Source organism: Suncus etruscus, chromosome 12 (genome assembly GCF_024139225.1).
Source record: "Suncus etruscus isolate mSunEtr1 chromosome 12, mSunEtr1.pri.cur, whole genome shotgun sequence".
NCBI classification, from domain to species: domain Eukaryota; kingdom Metazoa; phylum Chordata; class Mammalia; order Eulipotyphla; family Soricidae; genus Suncus; species Suncus etruscus.
The window spans coordinates 22,539,040-22,561,407 of NC_064859.1; the positions used below are offsets into that span (position 1 = coordinate 22,539,040).

The 22,368-nt window shown below is 36.5% G+C and overlaps 1 protein-coding gene across 1 annotated transcript in view; it reads left to right on the forward strand.

Moving 5' to 3' along the window:
• Nucleotides 1-22,368, forward strand: part of EXOC6B (exocyst complex component 6B) — a 604,019-nt gene that overhangs the window by 286,405 nt on the left and 295,246 nt on the right. The window contains exon 9 of the mRNA XM_049785045.1: nucleotides 22,064-22,147. Within this exon, the coding sequence (XP_049641002.1) occupies nucleotides 22,064-22,147 (84 nt within the window). The remainder of the gene's footprint in view (nucleotides 1-22,063; nucleotides 22,148-22,368) is intronic.

Here is a 22,368-nt window from a genome sequence, read left to right on the forward strand (position 1 = left end):
AACAAAGGCAAGAATAAACAGATGAGACTACCTAAAATCTAAAAGTGAGGGGCTGGATAGCACATTTGCCTTGAATATGGATGATTTGTGTGTGACCCCCGGCATCCCTTATGGCCCTATAAGCCTGCCAGGAGTAATTTCTAAGTGCAAAGCCAGGAGTAAGTCCAGAGCATATTTGGTTATGGCTGACCCTCCCAAACAAATAAGCAAAAAATCTAGAAATGTTTCTTTTTGATTCTAGATTGCTAAATCATCTAGAATTTAAGTTTTATCTTTATAAGGAATATCTCTACAACTTTATATTAGAAACTCTTCCAATTTATCTTCACATTGAATTTGTGTATGGGGTGAGGTTTGGGCCACGCTTGGTGGTGCTCAGGGGTTACTCAGGAAAGCATTCATTTCATTGAATTCATTTCATGTCCCACCACTGCCTTCTGGCCTTAAGGGTTTCTTATGACAGGTCTGCTGTAAATCTTAAGGACGCTCTCTTTTGATCTTGTTGTTTTCAGTATTCTATCCCTATCTGTGGGATTCATCATTGTGACTAGGATGTGTCTTGGGAGTGCTCCCCTTTGGGTCTCCTTTAGCCCGTACTTTTTAGGAATGCAGTATTTGATTGCATGCAGTCTTTAGTTCTGGCAGTTTCTCTGCAATGATGTTCTTGACTTGATTCTTCTTGGGGATTTTCTTTCTGGATTTCTGGGATTCCAATGATTCTTTTGTTGTTTCTTTGAGTTTACCAAAGATTTCTATTTTTGTCTGTTCTCATTCTTTGAGGACATTTTTTTCCTAATTATTTAAGGCTTTTTTCTAATCTTTTCTTACTTACCATGCATCTTTTTTCAAAACCTGTTATTTCAGTTTGGAATTTTCTCATTTTTATCTTCATATCCTCTTGATTCTTATTTGTGGTTCCTTCAGCTTTATGCTTTCTTTGATTTCTCTGAACATCCTCCATATTTCTTCTCTGAACTCCTTATCTGAGAGGCTAAGTAGGTGGTTGGCACTATCGGGTCATCAGTGCTACCATCTTCATTTTCTATGTGTGGCATTGATTTGTTTCCCCATTGTCACACTTATAGTGTGGTCTTTTTACGCATTGTGCTGGGGTTCATTGGCTAGAAGATGTTTGCAGTCGCGATTTTGAGCTACCGCTCCTCTGGCTCCAACTTTCTTGTGCGGAGACAGCCTAACTCTGCTTATGTGCATGAGTTGTTATGGCTTGGGTGGTTCTCGGCTGCGAAATGGAGCTGAGCATTGCAGGACCTCAGCAAAGGTTGTTTAAAATATCTCCCGAGTACCTAAGCACAGGGCGCGAATCCTACTGGAATTTTTTTTTTTATAGCACCGTCTCTATACTGAAAATCTTCAGAGAATTTCGTCAAAATAGTGGAAGATTTTATATATTTCCCTTGGTTTTGTGCATTTTGAAGACTAGTAATTATTTTAAAGTCGTAAATATACATGTTGGGCCATATAAGATGGTATTTTTATTTTGATTTGGCACTTACAACAGAGGCATATGTTCACATATAGTTTCCGTAATGCAAATTTTAGTCACTATCCATTCTATAAATGCCTTTCTTTCAGAGAAAGATGTTTATATCAACAGAAAAAAAGAGCGAAAGAAAGATGAAAACCTAAGTAACTTAAGTTATCAGTGCTTTCAGGCAGCTATATGTTTTCATTCAATACATAGTTACGGGGCTGTATTTTTTTCTTTATGTATTGATTTTAAATCACTTAGCACTTAAACTTGAGAGATGCAGCAGTATGTATGACTTAAAAAATAGAAGAGTGTTTTGCTGAAAATTTCTGTACCTCTATAATTATGAATAATAAAAGATTTTTAAATTGTTTTATTTTTTGTTTTGATTGTTGGGGCACAGTTCACTTTGCCAGAATTATGAATCAGTCAGGGATTACTTCTGGTGGCTTCAGAGAACCCTATGGGGTATCAGGAATGAACCGAGGTTGGCTGTGTACAAGGCAAATGCCCTACTCACAATACTTGCCATGGCCCCTATCAATTTCCTTATTTCTCCGAGTGCCTCATGGCAATTGTGGTAATAGGTAGCCAAAGTCTTTTGATGCTCCATGCCCTCCCCTGAGGGTTCAGGCAGCTAAGGCCTTTTGATCCTGGTGCACTCCCTTAGTCATGGCCTCAGGATCAGGGTCCCTTATCACAGGGATTTCTATGGGAACTTCAGCTTGTTACAATTGGTGGCTGTATACATGACTTGGAGAAGTTTCGTAATCCTCAGCTTGGCCTATGCTTTTGTCAGGTTCATTGTGAGAACTAGCAGTTATGTCTGCAATTATGATGCCTTGCTAAAAAATTTCGTATAATTGTCCTGCTCTAACCCAGGATAGAGAGATAGATTTTCAACCTCACTTCTCAGTGTCTGATCTCATTGCTGATACCATGCATCTACCTTCCTCAGTGACCCCTAGAATTCCCTTAGTGTCTGGACCAAACAGGCCATGACAGTATTATCTCTTCAGCCCCCAAGGAGGTCTTTGTTTTGAAAAACAGAAATTTTATGATTTGATTAACAAGTTTTGTTTGTTTGATTTTTTGTTTTTTTTGGTTTTTGGGGCACATCCGGTGATGCACAGGGGTTACTTCTGGCTATGTATTCAGAAATCACTTCTGGCTTGGGAGACCATATGGGACACTGGGAGATAGAACCGCAGTCCGTCCAAGGTTAGTATGTGCAATGCAGACACCCTATCACTTGTGCCACCACTCCGGCCCCAAGTTCTCTATTATTATTTTAAGTTTTGCACCTTTGGTTAGTAGATGTAAGACTTTATTAGCACAATTTTGGAGGAGGTTTCCTGAAATCACATTGGGCCAGCCTGCCTGCTTCTTCTTAAGGTTAGTCTGATTGCATCTTACAAGCTTGATTTGAGGATGTGGAGAGAAGGACATAGAATTTAAGGTGCTTTCTATGTGATTCTTAGATAAAGTTTATAACAAGATGAACATTAGATATATTAACTTTAAAAGTAACTTATACAATGTAAATTTTTTTCCTTTCTTGGCAGGGGTTAGGAGAAAAACTAGTCAGTGGTGCTAGGGACTTTTTCCTGCCAAGATTGGGGACTGAAATCAAGTATAAGTTTGATTCCTGCTAGAGCAGCTGATATTAATACCTGAAACATTTTAGTTTTTTATTTTCATTTTAAAGTTCTTGTTTCCTGTGGCTTCTATGAAATATTCTTTATGGATATAGAAAGCACAGTAAAATTTTCAGTGTTCTATCACCTCTCAAACAGTTCTTGAAAGTATGAAAATAGAAACAGACCCAAAGCTATAATCCTTATTAAAAGACAAGAAAGTTTTTGTGCTTTTTCCTTTAAGATTTTTTTGTTTGTTTTTTGGGTCTCACCTGGCAGAGCTCAGGAGTTAATCCTGACTCTGTGCTCAGAAATTGCCCTTGGCAGATTAGGGGACTCATATGGGATGGGGGTGGGGGGGAATTGAAGGGTTGTTTGTGAGGCAAACGCCCTAGGGCTGTGCTACCTCTCTGGCCCCTAAGATTATTTTTAACACTAAAGTATTCTCCAGTCAGCATCCCAACCTCCTGAGTCCGTTTAAAGTTTAGGAGCTTTATGTGGTTTTCCACAGCAATTTCTCACATTTGTCTTCCACACTTTATCTCATTTGTCCTTCATCACAGCAGTTTGACATAAGTAAGGGTTAGGGTGAGCAATGATGTAGTGGTTGAGGGAATTGAAAATAAGAAAGATGGATTGGTCTGCACAGTGCATCACAGAATTTGTGATTTGCAAACTAGGAGGAAAGCTGTATTCGAAATCTTTTTTTCCCTTCCTGCATAGTTAATGTTTGTGTCACAGGGTATGTGATATTTAACTAGTTAAAAGATTACTGTGATAAGGGTGGAGTGATAATATAGTGAAGAGCCCTCTTACCTTGCATGAGGCAGGTGCCTTGATTCCTGGAACCCCAAATAGTAACCTGAGCACCACAAGGAATAATTCCTGAGTGCAAAACCAGGAATAACTCTTGAACATTGCCCCAAAGCAAACAAAAACAAAACAAAACAACAACAAACTGATGATAACATTCTGAAGGTATTATTAAAAAAAATTGGCATTGTTTTCATAATATCTGGTCTTGAAATTTAAGAAGAAAGAAATTTATGTTTAATTAAGGAAGAAATGATTCTAGGGAAAATGACAATGAAAATAGTGGTCATGTTCTGCTTTCTAATACTGGTACAGATCTGGAAATCAGTTATTCAGACCCAGAGAAAGACAGATAAACCACATTAGTTTGGGCTTAGAAAAGTAACGAGTAGAAAAAGGATTGGAATAATTCTGTATAATAGTTTGTTTACTCTTATGTTTTACTTTTGTTTTTGTGTCACACCTGTCAGTGCTCAAGGATTACTCCTAGCTCAGCACCTAAGAATATTCCCAGAAGTGCTTGGGGACTATATGGAGCGTTGGGGATCAAACCCAGGTTGGCTGCATGTAAGGCAAATGTCCTACCTGTTGTATTGTTTCTTGGCCCAATAATATGTTCCTGAGAGTGGGAAGTATTGCCTTTATGAGGATTTCTGATTATGGCTTAGTGTCATCTCACAAGCTCTCTTTGGGCTTGTCAGAGTTCACTGGAACTACTATAAAAATTTTAGCCTTGCTAGAATAGTTCTCTAATCCATCTTAAGGGTTTATTTAAAATGAGAAATAACATTATGCTCTCTTTGCACTTCAGCATAGATCTGGCCTTGGAACACCAGGAGTTGCAGGGCTGCTGCTAATCTTTCAGTCTTCAAAGGAATGCTGCCTGCCCTAGGTTGGGTAGAGCCAGACACATTCTGGATAGTCTTTGGGTAGATCATCATTCTTTGAGTTGCCAAATAGCCCTTCATAATGCCAGCTTTTGTGTAGTTTATTCCAAGTATAGGTTTTATTAGAGCCTTCTCATTCTAAAAAGCAAGGATTTCTTTTATTTTTCTGGCCTAATTTATTTCTCTTACAATGGAAGCTTTCGAATATTTTGAAATTTGAAAATTTATTTGAAAATTTCTTTTATGTGGATTATCTGCTATTGCCTTGAATCGCCTGATATAATCAATAATAGAAGTTCATGCTAGTTATTTACAGGGAGAATTTACCAGATATCCAGCTTTCTTGGCTGTGGGCATTGTGGTAGATACAGATCAACCACATCACAGCCTATTTGCTACCAGGACAGTTTGTGTTTAGATGCCAGTATTATTAACTGCACTGCTGTTCACTGGCAGCCCTAGAGCAAGAACTGTTTTTATTCTTACTTATTTTGTTCTTATTGTTTTTATTCTTACTGTCACCTCTGGAGAGAGCACTTTTTTCTTTTGACTTCTTCTTGTGTTCTCCTCTATGAATTTAGCAATCACTATATTAGTTTCTACCACTGTCTGTTTTAGATTCCATCTGCCCTGACCTGGTGAGATCAGTCAGTGTGCACTGTGATGTGCATTTTTTTTTTTTGATAAAAGGGAGCTAAGAAATACTGGATTTATTTCTAAATGTGGTTGATCATTTTTGTTTTTGTTTTTGTTTTGGGGCTACACCATGGTAACGCTCAGGAGTTACTCCTGGCTATGCACTCAGAAATTGCTTCTGGTCTGGGAGACCATCTGGGGATCAAACTGTGGTCCGTCCTAGGTTAACACATGCAACGCAGATGCCCTACCACTTGTGCCGCTGCTCCGGCCTCTGATCATTATTTTTTAATGCAAAAAATTTCAGAGAAGCCAATTTGCTTATAATTCCATCATAATTTTGGTATCTATTATAAATATTTTCCTCAAATACATTTGATATAATTTTGCAAAAAATTACGTTATCTAGATTTCTTTGTAATTTGCTTTCTACTTGATATGTACCATATCACAAATACCTTATTTATCTTAATAGATAAAACAGCTCCTTTACCAAATATAATTTTGTTTGGAATTTGGGTCACAAATGGTGATGCATAAGGACTACTCCTAGCTTAGTGATTTGGATTTGCTTCTCTTGATGCTGGGGAATCATGTTGTACTTGTCTTTAGCTAGTACATGAATCCCCGTACTATCTCTTTGGTCCATTTATTTAACTTTAAAAGAGTTTTGTCAGCATAGATAAGTTTTGCCTAATATTGAACTTTGCATACATGGTATGTTCTGCATTGTATTTGTTTTTTAGTCTAATGTTTTTGAGATCCATACATATTGCTACATGTAATGGTTTCTTTTATTGTGGAGTAATTTCCATCTTAAGATCATTAATAAACCTTTGTGCTATTTTGTTTTTGCTTCTTACTGTGACTCAAGCTACCATGATATTCTTATGTAATTATATCCAACGGCCTCAACGTTCTTTTCATTGAGAAAACATTTAGGAACAAAATATTTTAGTTATCTTTTTGTCATGCTTAAATATTGGAATTAGATAACATATTCTATAGATTTCATTACTTTGAAATTCATGTTTTCTTTTTATCATATAGGATATTTTGGCACATACCCAACATATACTTGAACAGAAAGTATATTCTTCATGCGTTAGGTAGAGTATCTATAAATGACAGTATGATTTGCCAGTTCTCTGATTGGATTTTTCTATAGACTACAGGTTCTTTGGCTCTGTGTGCAACATAAATTGACCAGCAGCCAACGATTTGTTCCCAGATGAGTTTTATTGGAGGAATTATATTTGATCACAAGGGAGACAGCATGGTAGACAGGTGTCTACTGACTAACTCCCTTCAGGGAGCTTCATCAGGGGTTTTAAACTCCTGGGGGAAATCCAGAACATTTATCCAGTATGATAATTCCTTTGTTGCCCAGAGATGTTACACTCAGCTCCAGGAATTGTGCTGGCTAGCTGATTTGTGCATGTCTAATTGGAATGTGTGGTACAATTTTCCAAGAAATCCCACATGGCACAACAGGAGGCACATGCAAGTGGAGATGTGAGTTGTTCAAAACTGCCATCTCAGGATGGGCATAGAGTGGGGCCAGCTACCTACTACTGAGAAAACTTCAGGGACTAGAATTGCCCTATGCTTTATTCAGGGAGTGCATTGTAGCCAAAGGCCTGCTTTGCTTGCCCTAAAGAATTTATAGGCTGAACAGTTTGGCTTGTGGTGCCATATGCAAGGAACGTTGTTTATCTGACTATAAGGAATTTACTGGTTGATCTTCTTGATTGGGGTGAGGAGCCAATTCCAGACATTATTCTATCTCAGTTATATCAGTATGTAGACAAAATATTGGAGATTAATTAGAGAGATTGTACAGGGGTTAAGGTGTTTGCCTTCTATGCATCTGACTCTGGTTTAATCACTCAGCAGCACACGATTCTCTGCGTACTACCAGGGATGACCACTAAGCACAGAGAAGTTTTATTTGAATATAGCCAACTGTGGCTTAAAGTTATCAAAACAAAATCATAATTATGTTTTAAATAGGGAGGGGTTTGAGTATGTTAAGGGAAGACGGTTTCTATGCTTCCTTTAAACTGATAATTCCAGAAGCCTATGATAAGTAGTTTTAATTCTATAATATATAATTAATATTTATATAGAGATAAAAATATAAGGTAAAAAAGATATGGAGATATCTATAACTTTAGCTGAAATAACCACAAAAATTATTTCAAAGAAATTACTCCAAATACCATAATAAAATATAGCTGTAATTATTATGCAAGCAATAAACTATAAAAAGTGATATACAAAGAGAGGAAAGAGAAAAATTAAGCTTAAATAATGATAAAAAACCTATAATGAAAAATTAAAATATCATACATACACCTACATGTAAATAATTTTACTTGGCAGAATAGATCACGAAAAGACATTTCATTGTATACAAAAATTTTTCACCTCAAATATAATGAAATGGACAGGTTGAAAATGAAAAGGATGAACAAAGAATAGAATGCAAACATGTGTCATCAAAAAAGTGAAATTGCAGGGCCAGAGAGATAGCATGGAGCTAGGGTGTTTGCCTTGCATACAGAAGGACAGCGGTTCGTATCCCGGCACCCCTGATGGTCCCCCTGAGCACTGCCGGGTGTGACCCAAAAACAAACAAACAAAAAAGTAAAATTACCAATATGAACATTAAGTTAAGTAGACATCAAAACAAAGAAAATTACCATATACAGGGAGAAAAGTATATTATTTTATTACTATACAAAGTATATAGTAATTATATAATAATTAATTATATAAATATATCAATTATATAATTATATAAAGTATCGTGATACTTTATATAGCATAATATATGCTAAACTCCTGTATCACTATAGGATATATGTATGTACACAAACACACACACACACAAACACACACACACACATATATATATATATATAATTATTGCACAGACAACTAAACTGCTAAGTTGTGAAGCAAGAACAGTTAAACCTTATAGGAGGAAAAAACAAATGGACAGTTAAGATTGGAGACTTGAAGCCCCTTTTCTCAATAATTGGTGGCGCAAATAGGTAGAATTACTGAGGATATAGAAATACTCAGCATCACCATCAGCCAACAAGATTATTTCTAGAATTTTATATAACACTGGACCCAAGACATCAGAATTATATTCTTTTCCAGAATCCACATCACTCACACTGTTAGACCAGTTATGTTAGGGAGCATAAACTAAGCCTAAACAAAATTTGAACTCTCATAAACCTCAGTGAATTAAAGTAGAAGCCAGTAACAATAATATAGCAGAAAATATGAAAATATTCTGAAATAGGAAGTCACATCTATAAAATCCTTGCATCAAAGAGGAAGTTTCAAAACAAATATTAACTGAATAAAATTTCTAGGATAGGGGCCAGAGTGATAGCTCAGTGGTAGGGCATTTGCCTTGCCACATGGCTGAATCGGACCTGAGTTTGATCCCTGGCGTCCCATATAGTCCCCTAAAGCTAGGGGTGATTTATGAGTGCATAGACTACTGAGTGTCAGCAGGTGTGGCCCAAAACCCAAAGAGAGAGAGAGAGAGAGATTCTAGGGTATAGGTATATCAATATTATAAGAATATTCATATCACTAAAATGTATATATTAGTAATGAGGACATCTCAAACCAATGCATCCTCTCACCTCAAAACTATAGGAAAGTCAAACTAATCCAAGTGGAGAAAATAATAAAAGGAGAAATCAAAGAAACTGAAAATAGTAGAGAAAGTCAATGAAACAAAAAAACAAGAAGAAATAACAGGTAGGACTTTAGCAAGACTGATTTGTAAAGAGAAAAGGGGTTTGGGGACCACAACCAGAACTGCTCAGTGGCAGTTCTTCTCTCTCTCTCTCTCTCTCTCTCTCTCTCTCTCTCTCTCTCTCTCTCTCTCTCTCCCTCCCCACCCCCCCTCAGGGTTTGTTCTTGACTTTGTATTTAGGAGTGATCCCTGGTGATGCTCAAGAGATCATATATTCAAACCAGGGTCAACTACATGCAAGGCCTTTTCCCTATATTATCTCACTTGCTCCTTTTATTGTTATTTTTAATTTGTTATTTTTGGGGGGTGTACACCACTTGATATGCCATGTCCTGAAATATTCTTAAATTAAGAACTGAATATATATTTTTGAAATGATGCTATTGCATACTTTAATTGGCTGTATTATAGTTTAAATGCACCTTTTTGTATGCACTAAAAAAACAAAAAGTATTTTGTGTGACTTTATTGTAATTCTGGTGGTCTTGAATTGAATTCATTTTCTTTTCTATTTTATTTTACACTTTAATTTTATTAAATTTTATTATAACATGCCATAATTTGCTATATATCAAAGTAATGTTCTAGTCATATAGTGTTACTACATTACACCCTCCACCAAGTACCTATATCTCTTTGCCAGTGTACCTATATTTCCATAATATTTTCAGGTTAAGCTAAGTTATCACTCTTATCCAGAATTGTCCAACAAATGTCTATGAGTGTGGTACTGGGTATCTAAAAATGGGGCGGGCTTTCTAGAAAATAGCTTGGAAATTTTTTTCTTTTTTTAAATTTCTTTATTTAAACAAAGTTTTTTTTTTACTTATTAACAAAATTAATAAGTTGTTTACTTATTAACAATAACAGTTATTAACAATAATAAGTTATTTCTAGCATCCAATGTTTCATCACCAGTTCTACTCCCAATGTAACATTTCCTCCTCCATTATTCACCAGTTTCCCATCCTCCTCCAAGACTGCCCCTTGGTAAATACAAACAAGTTACTTAGTGTTGCTTGTAACAATTAAATGTAATGGACTTAATGGAAAACAATAACAACTCAATCTCACGGCGGAGCCAGTAAACTATTCTACAAAGGTTTATTAAATTTTTTTTGCTAATTGAGCTTTCTGTTATTGGTTTTGCTTGTTGTTTAGGTGGATCCTATTTTAATTTCACATCTAATTTGGTGCTTTCAGACTGGGATGTCACTGTTGAAAAATATGAAGAGGGCCCGGAGAGATAGCACAGCGGCGTTTGCCATGCAAGCAGCCGATCCAGGACCAAAGGTAGTTGGTTCTAATCCCGGCATCCCATATGGTCCCCCATGCCTGCCAGGAGCTATTTCTGAGCAGATAGCCAGGAGTAACCCCTGAGCGCTGCCGGGTGTGGCCCAAAAACAAACAAACAAACAAACAAAAAAGAAAAATATGAAGGTATAGCATGGTCACATATGTGGCTGTGTGCTCTAGGGCTTTGAGGATCTGTGAAAGTGAGTTGATTAGCAGGCACGGCAGTGGCTGTTGGTCTTATGTGTGACTCCTGGAACTTCCAGAACTGTGGAGGCACAGAGAGAGACTGCCCTGTCTGATTCCAAAAACAACACCAAAGTTCCTGAAATCTTCCATGGTTCGGTATATCTGCAGAATGAGTATGGCTTTTGGGACTTCCAAAAATACAGAGGCATGGGCGGCTTGCTCTGACAGACTTGGAAGTTTTTTTGAAAACACACACACACACACACACACACAAACACACACACACACCACTTAATTATCTTATGATGCAGTACTGTACCTCTGGGCATGTAAACGAAAAAGTGAAAAGAATGTATTTTCTATCATAAAACTCACAGATGTTTTATTCTTTAATGCTACCAAATAGAAAATGATTGATGCTCTCCAGTTTGTGAGTTATTCAGTAGGGTGTTTTATACCATATTAAGGAATATTACTACTAGATAATATGAAGGAATGAATTACTGATATTTACTGCAACCTGACTGAATCTCCATAAATTTAGGTAGAGTAATGAGTTCATTAAGTTTTATGCTGTAAAATTTTACTTGTGTAAAATTTAAAAATCACAATTATAGAAATGGAGAAGGGATTGTAGCTCATCAAATGTTAGGTAGGAGATAAGAATCTATGGAAATAAGTATATTTATATAAAAGAAAACTGAAAAAATTCCTGTAGTGTTAGAAATGGTCCCTTTAACTATTCCTGGATGTGATATGTACTTTTAAAAGATGATTGTTTTTAGAAAAACTGGGTAAAGATCATTGATCTGCCTCTGCCTCTCATCATTGATCTGATCTGAAGTTCATGTAAGTTTATAATTTTTTTCTCCATAGAAAGCTTAATTAAAATAATGCCATTAAAACTATTTTTTGTTTGTTTTTTTGGGCCACACCCATTTGATACTCAGGGGTTACTCCTGGCTAAGCGCTCAGAAATTGCTCCTGGCTTGGGGGGGACCATATATGACTCCAGGGGATCAAACTGCAGTCCTTCCTTGGCTAGCGCTTGCAAGGCAGACACCTTACCTCTAGCGCCACCTCGCCAGCCCCTTGAAACAAATTTTATTCAACTTTTGTTTTCTTTCTAAACCTTTAGTCTTGCCTATCTTTACTAAATTTCACCTAATGTTTGTTCATTTTGTCTGTTTTATTGATATATTGACAGTTTCTCTAAACATCTAAAGTTCAATATAACAATTTTTTTTTAGCTTTTAAGTTTGTTTCTGTACAACATCTGTAATAGACAGGGAATAGAATAGATTTACTTATACAATTTATTTCTGTGTTCACTTAACTATATAAAGAGCAATGCTGGTGTGTGTGTGGGGGGTCAAATTTGATTTGGAAATGCAAGAACAGCCATATGTCTTTAATAAAACAACCTTTATATATATCATAAAATAAGTGTATAGGTCTTTCAGTTTATAAACTCCTTCGACTGAGCCTTAGATTTAGCAATTTTCCTGGCATTGCCTTCCTTTATATACACGGGAAGTCACTTAAGAGCTATATGCTTAGCTCTTTTTTGTATAAAATCTTTTACCGTATTTTCTATTAGGCCAGTACTTTCCATTGTAAGGACTATTAATAAGTTTTACTACATCATCTCCACAAAGTAATTTGGTAACAACTCTGACATGATGGCATTTTAATTTACATTTTTAGATTAAACATTTTTATCTTAATTCTTTAGTAATTATTTAGAGACCCTATTCATTTTGGCAGTGTGGAATAGATTCAATAATTTGCCAGGAGATTTTCATCTTCCAAATTGTGAAGCATATTATCAATTAAAGAGTTTGGCATTAGAAGAATTTTCATTAAACATTTGGTATGTGTGCTGCCTAAGTCCTAGTAGTCCTAACTGCCACTATGTAAAGGGCTCAATTTACTGTATTTGCCGGCGTATAAGACGACTGGGCGTATTAGATAACTGGGCATATAAGACGACCCCCTAATTTTGCAGTTAGTACATAGGTTTAGGCCTATATTCACTGTATCAGACAGAACGTTCCTGTGCTGCAACTGTATGTACCACAGTGAGCCAATCACAACAAGCAAAGGTTCCAAGGTTATACTGTCATAGACTTCCTCGCTGACTCTGGCCAATCTGAGCAGGCTTTTGACAGTGTACATTCGGGTCCAGAACATTGTCTAATTTGCATACATAAAAAGCCTGCTTGATTGGCTGAGTTCGAGAGGCAGTCCGAGCAGCCTTGCAGTGATTGGTGCAGGATCAAGTTGGAAAATTCAGACAATTTTCATTTAGCGGCATATTGAAACATTTTTTCAGGTTATACTAGGCATATAAGACGACCCCCGATTTTCAGTTGACTTTTTTTTTGTTTCAAAAGTCGTCTTATACGCCGGAAAATACGGTAGCTGTTTTACAATAGTGAAGCTTTCGAGCTTCCCATCTTCTCTACTAACCTTGGAGAAGATGCAAACTAATGCACTAAAATTCATGGGCATGCCAATCTTTAGTTAAAAACTCTGGGGTGCCCTTGAGAGGGAGTCAGACTGAATCCCTACCCTGCCAAAGCCCAGGCGATCACCCACACCCCAAAGCAGCTGACATTGCAAAAGATCCAACATCACTGCTTCACAATTAATCTCTGCAGTTACCAAGCCAACAGAAATTCCAGATACATTGGTTTTAGGGCTGAAAAGTCTGGGGTTCTCCAGGATTGGAGTAACCATCCTGCACTGCTAGACATCCCAGCAGCCACACCCAACATCCCACTGCTGCCACCATGTCAACAGCAATCCAGTTTCACAGTTTTATAGCTTCAGAACTAATCTTGGAAAGGAAGCAAGCCAAGTCACTGAAACTCATTGATTCAGTTCTACAGATCCAGGAGTTCCAGCACACCTGGCCATGCATGTGGTGACGCATCTCCTTTAAAGTCCACAATACTGACAGCACAGTAGGAGCACAGCAGATTAGATGAGAAAGTTGCACAGATGTCAATTAAGTTCAATAAACAAAAACAGTAACACAGAAGGCTCAAAGAGCAACAGTTTAGTAAACCCTCAGGTTGTGATTTTATATTGTAGGATGTAACAATTTTCACAGATTTTCTTTTACTGAAGTGTTTTTTGTATAATACACTAGCCATTTTGTTGTAACAAGCAATATAAAGTAAATTATTTTATATTTGCTAAATTGGCAGACCTGTGATATGCATGTGGGAGACTGGGGACTAGGCGAAGGGAAGATCACTCTGGTATTGGAATTAGGGTTAGAACATTGTATGTTTGAAACAAGTATATTTATGAATAACTTTGTTAACCACCATGTTTAGTAATATTCACAAGTTTTGATACATGTGTATTTGAGCAATTGAATAGTAACTGGAAAATACCAACTTTGGTACTAGTCCTTTGGGAAAAAAAAGCAGGCAATTTTGCCATTTTTACACTAGTTAAAGAAAAGACTCTTCTTCCTTTTTATGCTTAGACACTTAATTCTTGAATAATGTTTCCTAGCCAGTGTTGGACTTTTTATTTGTTTTATTTATTTGTTTACATATTTAAATCAATCTTTTCTACTGAAGGGGATCATTGAATAAAATATTGGAATTTAGAAGAGAAATATAATTTAAATAATAGCACTTTTTAAAGAGTAAAATAATTGTGAATTATTTTATATTAAAATTTTTGCCATTGTAAAGTCTCCTCTAAGTGCGTCTCAATTGATTAAAATATATCCTAGTCATATTGTGATGTGCACTTCGCACAGTAAAGCAAACTATTTCTTGAAGATTCTTTTAGGGTTTTCCTAACAAAAGGGACACTTATCCTAAATGTGAAATGTAAATCTTTACTTGATCAATTACATTACTAATAGAGGAAGTCTGGGTTTTTGTTTTAACCAGATAGGTAGGTTGTAATTTTAGGCAGTTTGGTTTGCTAAGCATGATTAAGACACTGTTCCCTTTGAGGTTTACCCTTTTGCTTCTGAGGTATAACTGTTTATCATCTTGGGTCAAAGGTTATAAAAAGTAGTCATCAATTAAAGCTTTATTGGTTGTAATTGGTAATACTATGAAAGGAACCAGCCAAACTAAATCTGATAATAAAAGACTCTTTGTTAAAATATTTAATAAATTAACACTCTCTTGGAAGGGGGAAACTAATTACAAAGCCCAAGGTTGTTAATCATAATGTTTACTTTCTTCAAAAGCACAGACTCAACCACTCCATAATCACTAGACATTAGATTTCTTTCTATTTTTTTTTTAATCCTACAGACTCTAATTCCCAGAGGGGATGTTCTTTCTATGGCTCAGGGTTGGGCTATGGCAGAAGAAGGAAATACCAAGACAAACATAAGTTATAAGGACCATCTTAAAAATAAACAGGACTTTGTTAGAATGTCAGACTGCCTTTGCTCTCTTCAAAAAGGGTCAGAAGTTTATGTAGATTTATTTTTTAGGCTAATTGAATGATACCAAGAATTGAGGCATTTGGAAAGTAATGGTGTTTTCTTAATAATAAATTATCTACCAGAGCAATTATACTTTCCCCGTGTGTAATTTTTTCTTTTCCTGGCGTGTTTTGGCATTTTGAGGTTCTTGAATTTTAGACATTTGTCAAAGCCTTAATATAGGTAAGTTGAGCTGTGACATATCTCCACAACTCTTGTATGACCTTGCCATGGGATCACTGAAATGGCTTTTACATCTGGCATCCAGTATTTCTCGATTTAAGCAATAGGGGGCACCTAAGGTTTGTTCTTTACACATGTTTCTGTAGTCTGATCTTTAGGGTAGTTCTAATGAAAGAAAATCCTTCTTGGGCCTGCTGTGCAAATTAGCCATATGGTGAAGTGTAATATCCCGCTGAACATCATTATGGGGCCCTATGAAAAGTGCTCCGTTCTTCACATGGAAGCAAATTAAAATAGCTCTTTTAGGGTATTTTTTTAAACATTGAATAAACCTGTCTTCACTTGGGTGCTGGAACAGTTAAAAGGGAGTTCCAGCTGCAGTTAGGGTGGTGAAATTACAGGTTTTGCCCAAGACCAAATGAAAATACTGCTTCCTGTAAGCAAAGCCGGAAGAACAGTGGTGTTTCTTCCCTCCTTCCTTTACCCTACCTTGTTCTTTATATACTTGTCCTTTGTTGCTACTTAACCTAAGGTTAATTTTCTGTTGCTGTAATGAATGAGACGGCCACAGCCAACACTTTCCAGTAGACACCTTACCAATTTCCGTCAGGAATGACCCAACTGATCAAACACTGTAACAAAATAATGGCACGGTAAATATTTAATTAAGAAGATACAGGGTCTGCCCCCTGTGACTAATGTGTAGATATTCTTTGACCCTATGCATTTTTTTATGTTATTCCTACAAAATTAAATATGCAGATGTCACCAGCATTTTAAAATACAAGACACATTCGCAATACATTGTCATCTTTTTTTGTTTTGTTTTTGTTTTTTTGGGTCACACCCAGTGACTCTCAGGGGTTATTCCTGGCTAAACGCTCAGAAATCGACCCTGGCTTGTGGGACCATATGGGACACTGGGGAATCGAACCTCGGTCTGTCCTAGGCTAGCACCAGTAAGGCAGGCAGGCGTCTTACAGCTTGTGCTACCGCTCCAGCCCCACATTGTCATCTTTTATGAAATCCATGATAAGAGCTTTCATTAGGCCTTTTTTCTTATCCCATCTCTGAGTGAAGATCATGTGATTTTGACTAACTTGATTACTAACCTATTTGTAACCTATTCAGGTAAAAATTGACTTTGAACATTGTTATTAATACATTTGACTACTTTCACAGACAAAAAAAAAAAGAAATCATTAATTTGTCCACAAGGGCTATCAGTCCTATGTGCATTACCTATGTTTATAACCAGACAAGTATCTAGACTTAAGAGAAACTCTAAGTTGTCATTTGTGTTTTTTCTTTTATTTTTGAACACTCATGTCATTTCTAGCATTGGTACAGTGACAGTTTAGGATCCATGTTTGAAAAACTTGTCAGTGTTTTTAAATAAAAGTTGGTCACACTATTTATGTGTGTGTGTGTGTGTGTGTGAGAGAGAGAGAGAGAGACAGAGACAGAGAGAGAGAGAGAGAGAGAGAGAGAGAGAGAGAGAGAGAGAGAGAGAGAGAGAGAGAGAGAGAGAGAGAGAGAGAATCAATGTATAGAAATTAAGGTGCACATTGTGCTGACAGAGGTCCAGTGTCTGGCATGACATGGCCTCCTGAGCATTGCCAGGTGTGTGCCTGAAGGCCCATACGTCCTCACAGCCTGAGGAACCTCACATCTTCTTGTTCTCCCATTGAACCCCTGACCTGGTTCGTTAACTGTTGGCCACTATGCATCTTTGCACTACTTGGGAGCACCTTCCCCTCAAAAAAGGTATATTAAATTATTATGTTGGAGACAAGATGTTTGCCTCTGAAGTTTATTGAGAAGAGAATATACTATAAGATCCTGTTTATGTATGGATATATGCATAAGTGTATATAAGACATAAGTTGTCTGCAAGGGAATGCACACGAAAAGTAAGCATTATCTAAAATTGATTACTTGTAGCTTTTGTTTTCTTTTTGCTTGATTAGTACTATGTGATTATTTTTTAAAGCCTGAATGTAATTAATGACGATTTAAAGAAAGAGGAGACAAAACACAGATTAAAATAAAAGATTTTTTGAAACATTTTCCAGAAATGTTGAAGACTCTGTCTTTTGTATTGAAGTTAAATTTCTTAACCATAATTGATAAAACCCATTAGACTCATTTCTTGTCATTCTCCTTTATGTTGTGAAGTTTGTTATGAAGCTCTTTTTTTTTTCCAGTTCATAGGATGTGTGATGCCCTTTTTCCTTTGAACCTCTGAGCTTTACAAGGAACACTTCTCTCATTTGGCTTCCCTTTTATTTTATCTTCTGACTCATTCTTCAAATTTAAGAATAAATGTCCTTTTCTTGGGAAAGCTTTCTTTGACATTTTTCTTACCTCTGAAACACACACACACACACACACACACACACACACACACACACACACACACACACACACACACACACACTCCAATCCACAGGGTTTTACCATTTATTTTTAATATAATTGAATGTTCAGTTTTTCATACAGTAGATCATAAATTCTGTGAGAATAGGGACTATTCTATTTTTGTTTGTTTGTTTGTTTGTTTGTTTTGGGCCACACCCAGTAACGCCCAGGGGCTACTCCTGGCTATGTGCTCAGAAATCGCTCCTGGCTTGGGGACCATATAGGATGCCCCGGGATCAAACCATGGTCTGTCCTAGGCTAGCACCGGCAAGGCAGATGCCTTACCACTCCATGCCATCACTCCAGCCCCATTATAGGGACTGTTCTTATAGTCTATAATATAAGTGACCTGGTTTTTTTAAATTAAAATTTTAAATTTATTTTAATTCTTTTAATTGTTTAAAAACAATGGTAACAATATAGAACATTGTTGTCATGCAAATAAAAAGAACAGCAGAAATTTTCCACCTGTCTTATTGCTTTATAATTTATTTCTTTATATTTCAAATAGCATTTTTAAAAAATCATTAAAGTATCATGAACCTGAAGTGGCAAATCTCTATTCATTGGCCAATCTGTCACTTCATCAGTTATTCAGTTGGACTGCTGCAGATATTTACTTCTTAAGTTCTACCTGTAACCATTGCATTGAAAAAATTGGCATAGGAAATAGAATAATCAAAAGTGAATTTATTTAGCATACACTAGGGAAAATCTACACATTTTGTAAATGAGGAAGCCAGAACTATTAGATCAATTAGTCTTTGCTTCTGTTTTTGTTCTCTCCATGAGAGGTGAAGGAAAAATTATATCGGCTCTAGCATTAAGTAGAAGTTTTTGATTTGGCATTTATATAGTTTCATCTTGTGTATTTTCTACCATTTACAACAAATAATTAAATTAGTATGTTGTGGTATAATTAGGTGAAAGGCTTTTTCTAAATTGTGGCTAAGTGTATCTTGGCTCCAGCTCAGGTTGAACATGTAACGTCACACTAGAATAATAAAGGGCCTTTGATCCTGTTAACTTAAAATGAAAAGCCCTTCAGTGTGTACAGAATGTAATTGACATTTAATAATACCACTTTGCTGTGAAACAGTGACAAGTGGGGAATATCTTTAACAAACCAACAGGCACTTTCCACTTCTTATTTCTTAAATCGAATCATTTGCTACCTCATTACCTCATGGATTAAGAAAGCCCCAACCTAACTGTCTTAATATTTGATTTAATTTCAAAGACAGAAAAAATTCAGACTTGTGCAGTGATACTTTTGCATTTTAAAATCCTTATTTTTAAGCTGTGTAGAACATGATCCATCGGCTCAGTCTAGACTCCTGTCAATTTGTGTATGACCTGTTAACTTGAAATGACTTTTATATTTCTAAGGGCTAGTTTAAAGTTCAAGGAAGAATATTCCATGATAAGCAAAGAATATGTGAAATTTTGATTTCAATTTTCCCAAATTAGACCTGCTTGGAACACAGCCACATTCTTTATGGATAGTCTGTGTTGCCTCTGTATTATGTCTGTGGAGTTACATAGCTGCAACAGAGACTATAGGGCTCACCAAACTGGAGAATATTTACTATGCTGCTCTTTACAGAAAACACTTACCAACCCCAGATCTATACTGTTGAGGCTGCACAATTTAGAATCTTAAAGTCACTCTCTCAATTTAGTAACCTTCAAGGAAGTCGTGTTGAATAAACTTTTTTCATATGTTAGGGAAGGTAGAGACCGAATCAAGTATTGCATGAACTTCATACTGTTTCACATGGGCAAGTGTTTCACCTTCTTCACTGATTTCTTATTTTTATCTCTACTTTTTTCTTTCTCCATCTCTTCCTCTTTCTCCTTTCCTCTCTTCCTCTTTTTTCGTGTGTGTGTGTGTGTGTGTGTGTGAAAAATCACAACATATATACTAAATTAAATAAAACAATTTAAGTTAAATCAAAGGAGTAACATGTTAAATTAGACTTTATATAAGCTCTACAGCTAATAATATACAGAGCCATAATTTGAATAGAATCTCTGATTCCAAAATAAGAGCTTGCTTTTTTTTTTTTTTTTTTTTGTATTGGGTGAATAGTTTATCCCATTCCATGGGTAGTCTTTGTATCCTAGTCACTGTTTCCTTTGAAGTACAGAAGCTTCTCAGTTTAATGTAGTCCCATTTGTTTATCTTTGCTTCCACTTGCTAGGACAGTAGTTTTTCATCTTTGAAGATGCTTTCAACTTCAATGTTATGGAGTGTTCTGTCTATGTTTACATATATATATATGTGTGTGTGTGTGTATATATATATCTTATGGTTTCAGGTCTGATATCAAGGTCTTTAATTCATTTTGATTTGACCTTCATGCATGGTCTTAAAGAGAGGCCTGAATTCACCTTCTTTGCATGTAATTGACCACTTTTCTAAACAGCACTCGGTGAAGAGTCTTTCCTTGCTCCACTTTGTATTTCTTGCCTTTTTATCAAAAGAGTAATTGATCGTGTATTTGTGGATTAGTCTCAGAATATTCAAGTCTATTCCACTGATCTCAGGGTCTCCTTTATTCAAATAACATGCTGTTTTAATGACTACTGCTTTAAAGTACACTTTAAGGTTGGGGAAAGCGGTGCCTGTGAACTTTCCCCTGAGAATTGCTTTAACTATTCTTAAACATTTATTGTTCCATATTTGAATTTCAAGATTTTTTGATCCACTGCTTTGAAAAAATGTCATGGATATTCTTATAGGTATTGCATTAAATCTATATAATTCTTCATTATATATTTAAAAAGTCTAGATTAAGAGTTAAATTCAGTAATGAATATTAGTAGAGTTTGAAAAGATCTGCACTTATGTTACTTTCTTAGGGCTATTGTGATGAAATATCACTAATGTGTGTCTTAAAACAATAGAGCTGAATTCTGCCACAGTTTTGGACAGAAAAAGACCAAATTGAAGGTGGTGACAGAAGGTCTTTGTCCCTCTGAGACTCTGGAGACCATCTTTCCATGCCTTCTATTATCCCCTCTGGAGGTGACCAGCTTGGCATCCTGTCCTTAGCTTGCAATCACATGACCACAGTCTCTCATAGATACATGGATATTTTCTCTACAATTATGTTTCTGTTTTCTCCTCTTGTTTTGTTGTTTAATTGTTTTGGGTGACACCTAACAGTGCTCAGAGGCTCCCCACATTCTTTGCTTAGGGAGTGCTTCTGATGGTATGGTGGGGGGTGCAATGTGATGATGTGGTATTGGGTCCTCCTGTGCTACACATGCTTTGCATGTGCTCAGCCCTTTGTGTTATCTTTTCTTTTCTCCTTTTGTTTTAAGGACACCTGCTGTACTGAATTGAAGGTCACCTTATGTAGTCTGAATTTACTTCAATTGAACAAGTTACATTTGTGAGTTTCTGAAATCCTGTGAAGGGCAGAAATGTTGAAAGGACATAATTCAACCCTGTTACAGAGCTCATAAGTCAGCTGTTACCTTCCACAGTAAATTCTGAAATGCTAAATGAAACGTGGGAATGGCACCAAGGATTCTTATGGCCTTGATTCTTTTTCAGTGTTAACCCTGTGCTAGATTATATTCTCTTTGAGAAGACTGATTTACTGTTTTCAGTTACTGGCCCCCCCCCCCCTTTTTTGGCCTCTCTTTGCCCCTTTGCTCATGATTCACTTGAGACTATCTTTTCTTCTGGATATTTTCCTTCTTGAATCTACTGATTGCTATTTTTGATAAACATTTTCTCAATTGTTGTTATAGCCTATGAAAACATTAGTTTGACTTAATTCTTGTGAGTTTGTGATTATTGATTCAGAAACCTGGTTTGGTATATATATTGGCAGTTGAGTTCTGGCAGTTTCCTCTTTGTATCAACTCCTAGGGGATTTTTAATCAGGTTTAAATTAATGTTAGTTTTATTTATTATTATTTTGGTGAATATTATGATTAAAAAGGCAGATTTGGGGCCGGAGAGATAGCACTGCAGTAAGGCCTTTGCCTTGCACATGCCTAACCTGGGATAGATCTGAGTTTGAATCCCAGCATCCCGCATGGTCCCCGAGCTTGCCAAGGGTGATTTCTGAGTGTAGAGCCAGAAGAAACCCCTGAGTGCTGCTGGGTGTGACCTACCCCACCAAAAAAGCCAGATTTTTTTGGAAATGTGTGGCTTCCTCAACTACAGCTTGTCTTTTCACATGGGATAATACAGTACTTGGCAAAATTGTCCTTTCATTTATTTCATTTATTTCACAGGGTGCCCGTGAAACATTTGAGAACTACTACCGGAAACAGAGGCGAAAACAGGCCCGTTTGGTGCTGCAGCCTCCATCTAACATGGTAGGATACCAGCTCTAATTCTCTCACTTTTTTACTCTTCTTTGGGTCTTTTAAACTTATCGAATATATGCTTCTCCATCCCCCTTTGTAATTGCTGTGGGGTCACACTCAGGATATTTAGAGGCTCTGGGGTCACTCCTGGAGATGTTGGGAGGATATGCCATGGATTGAATCCAAGACCTCTCAGGTGCAGGCACACACTGTTGACTTGGACTGCAGCC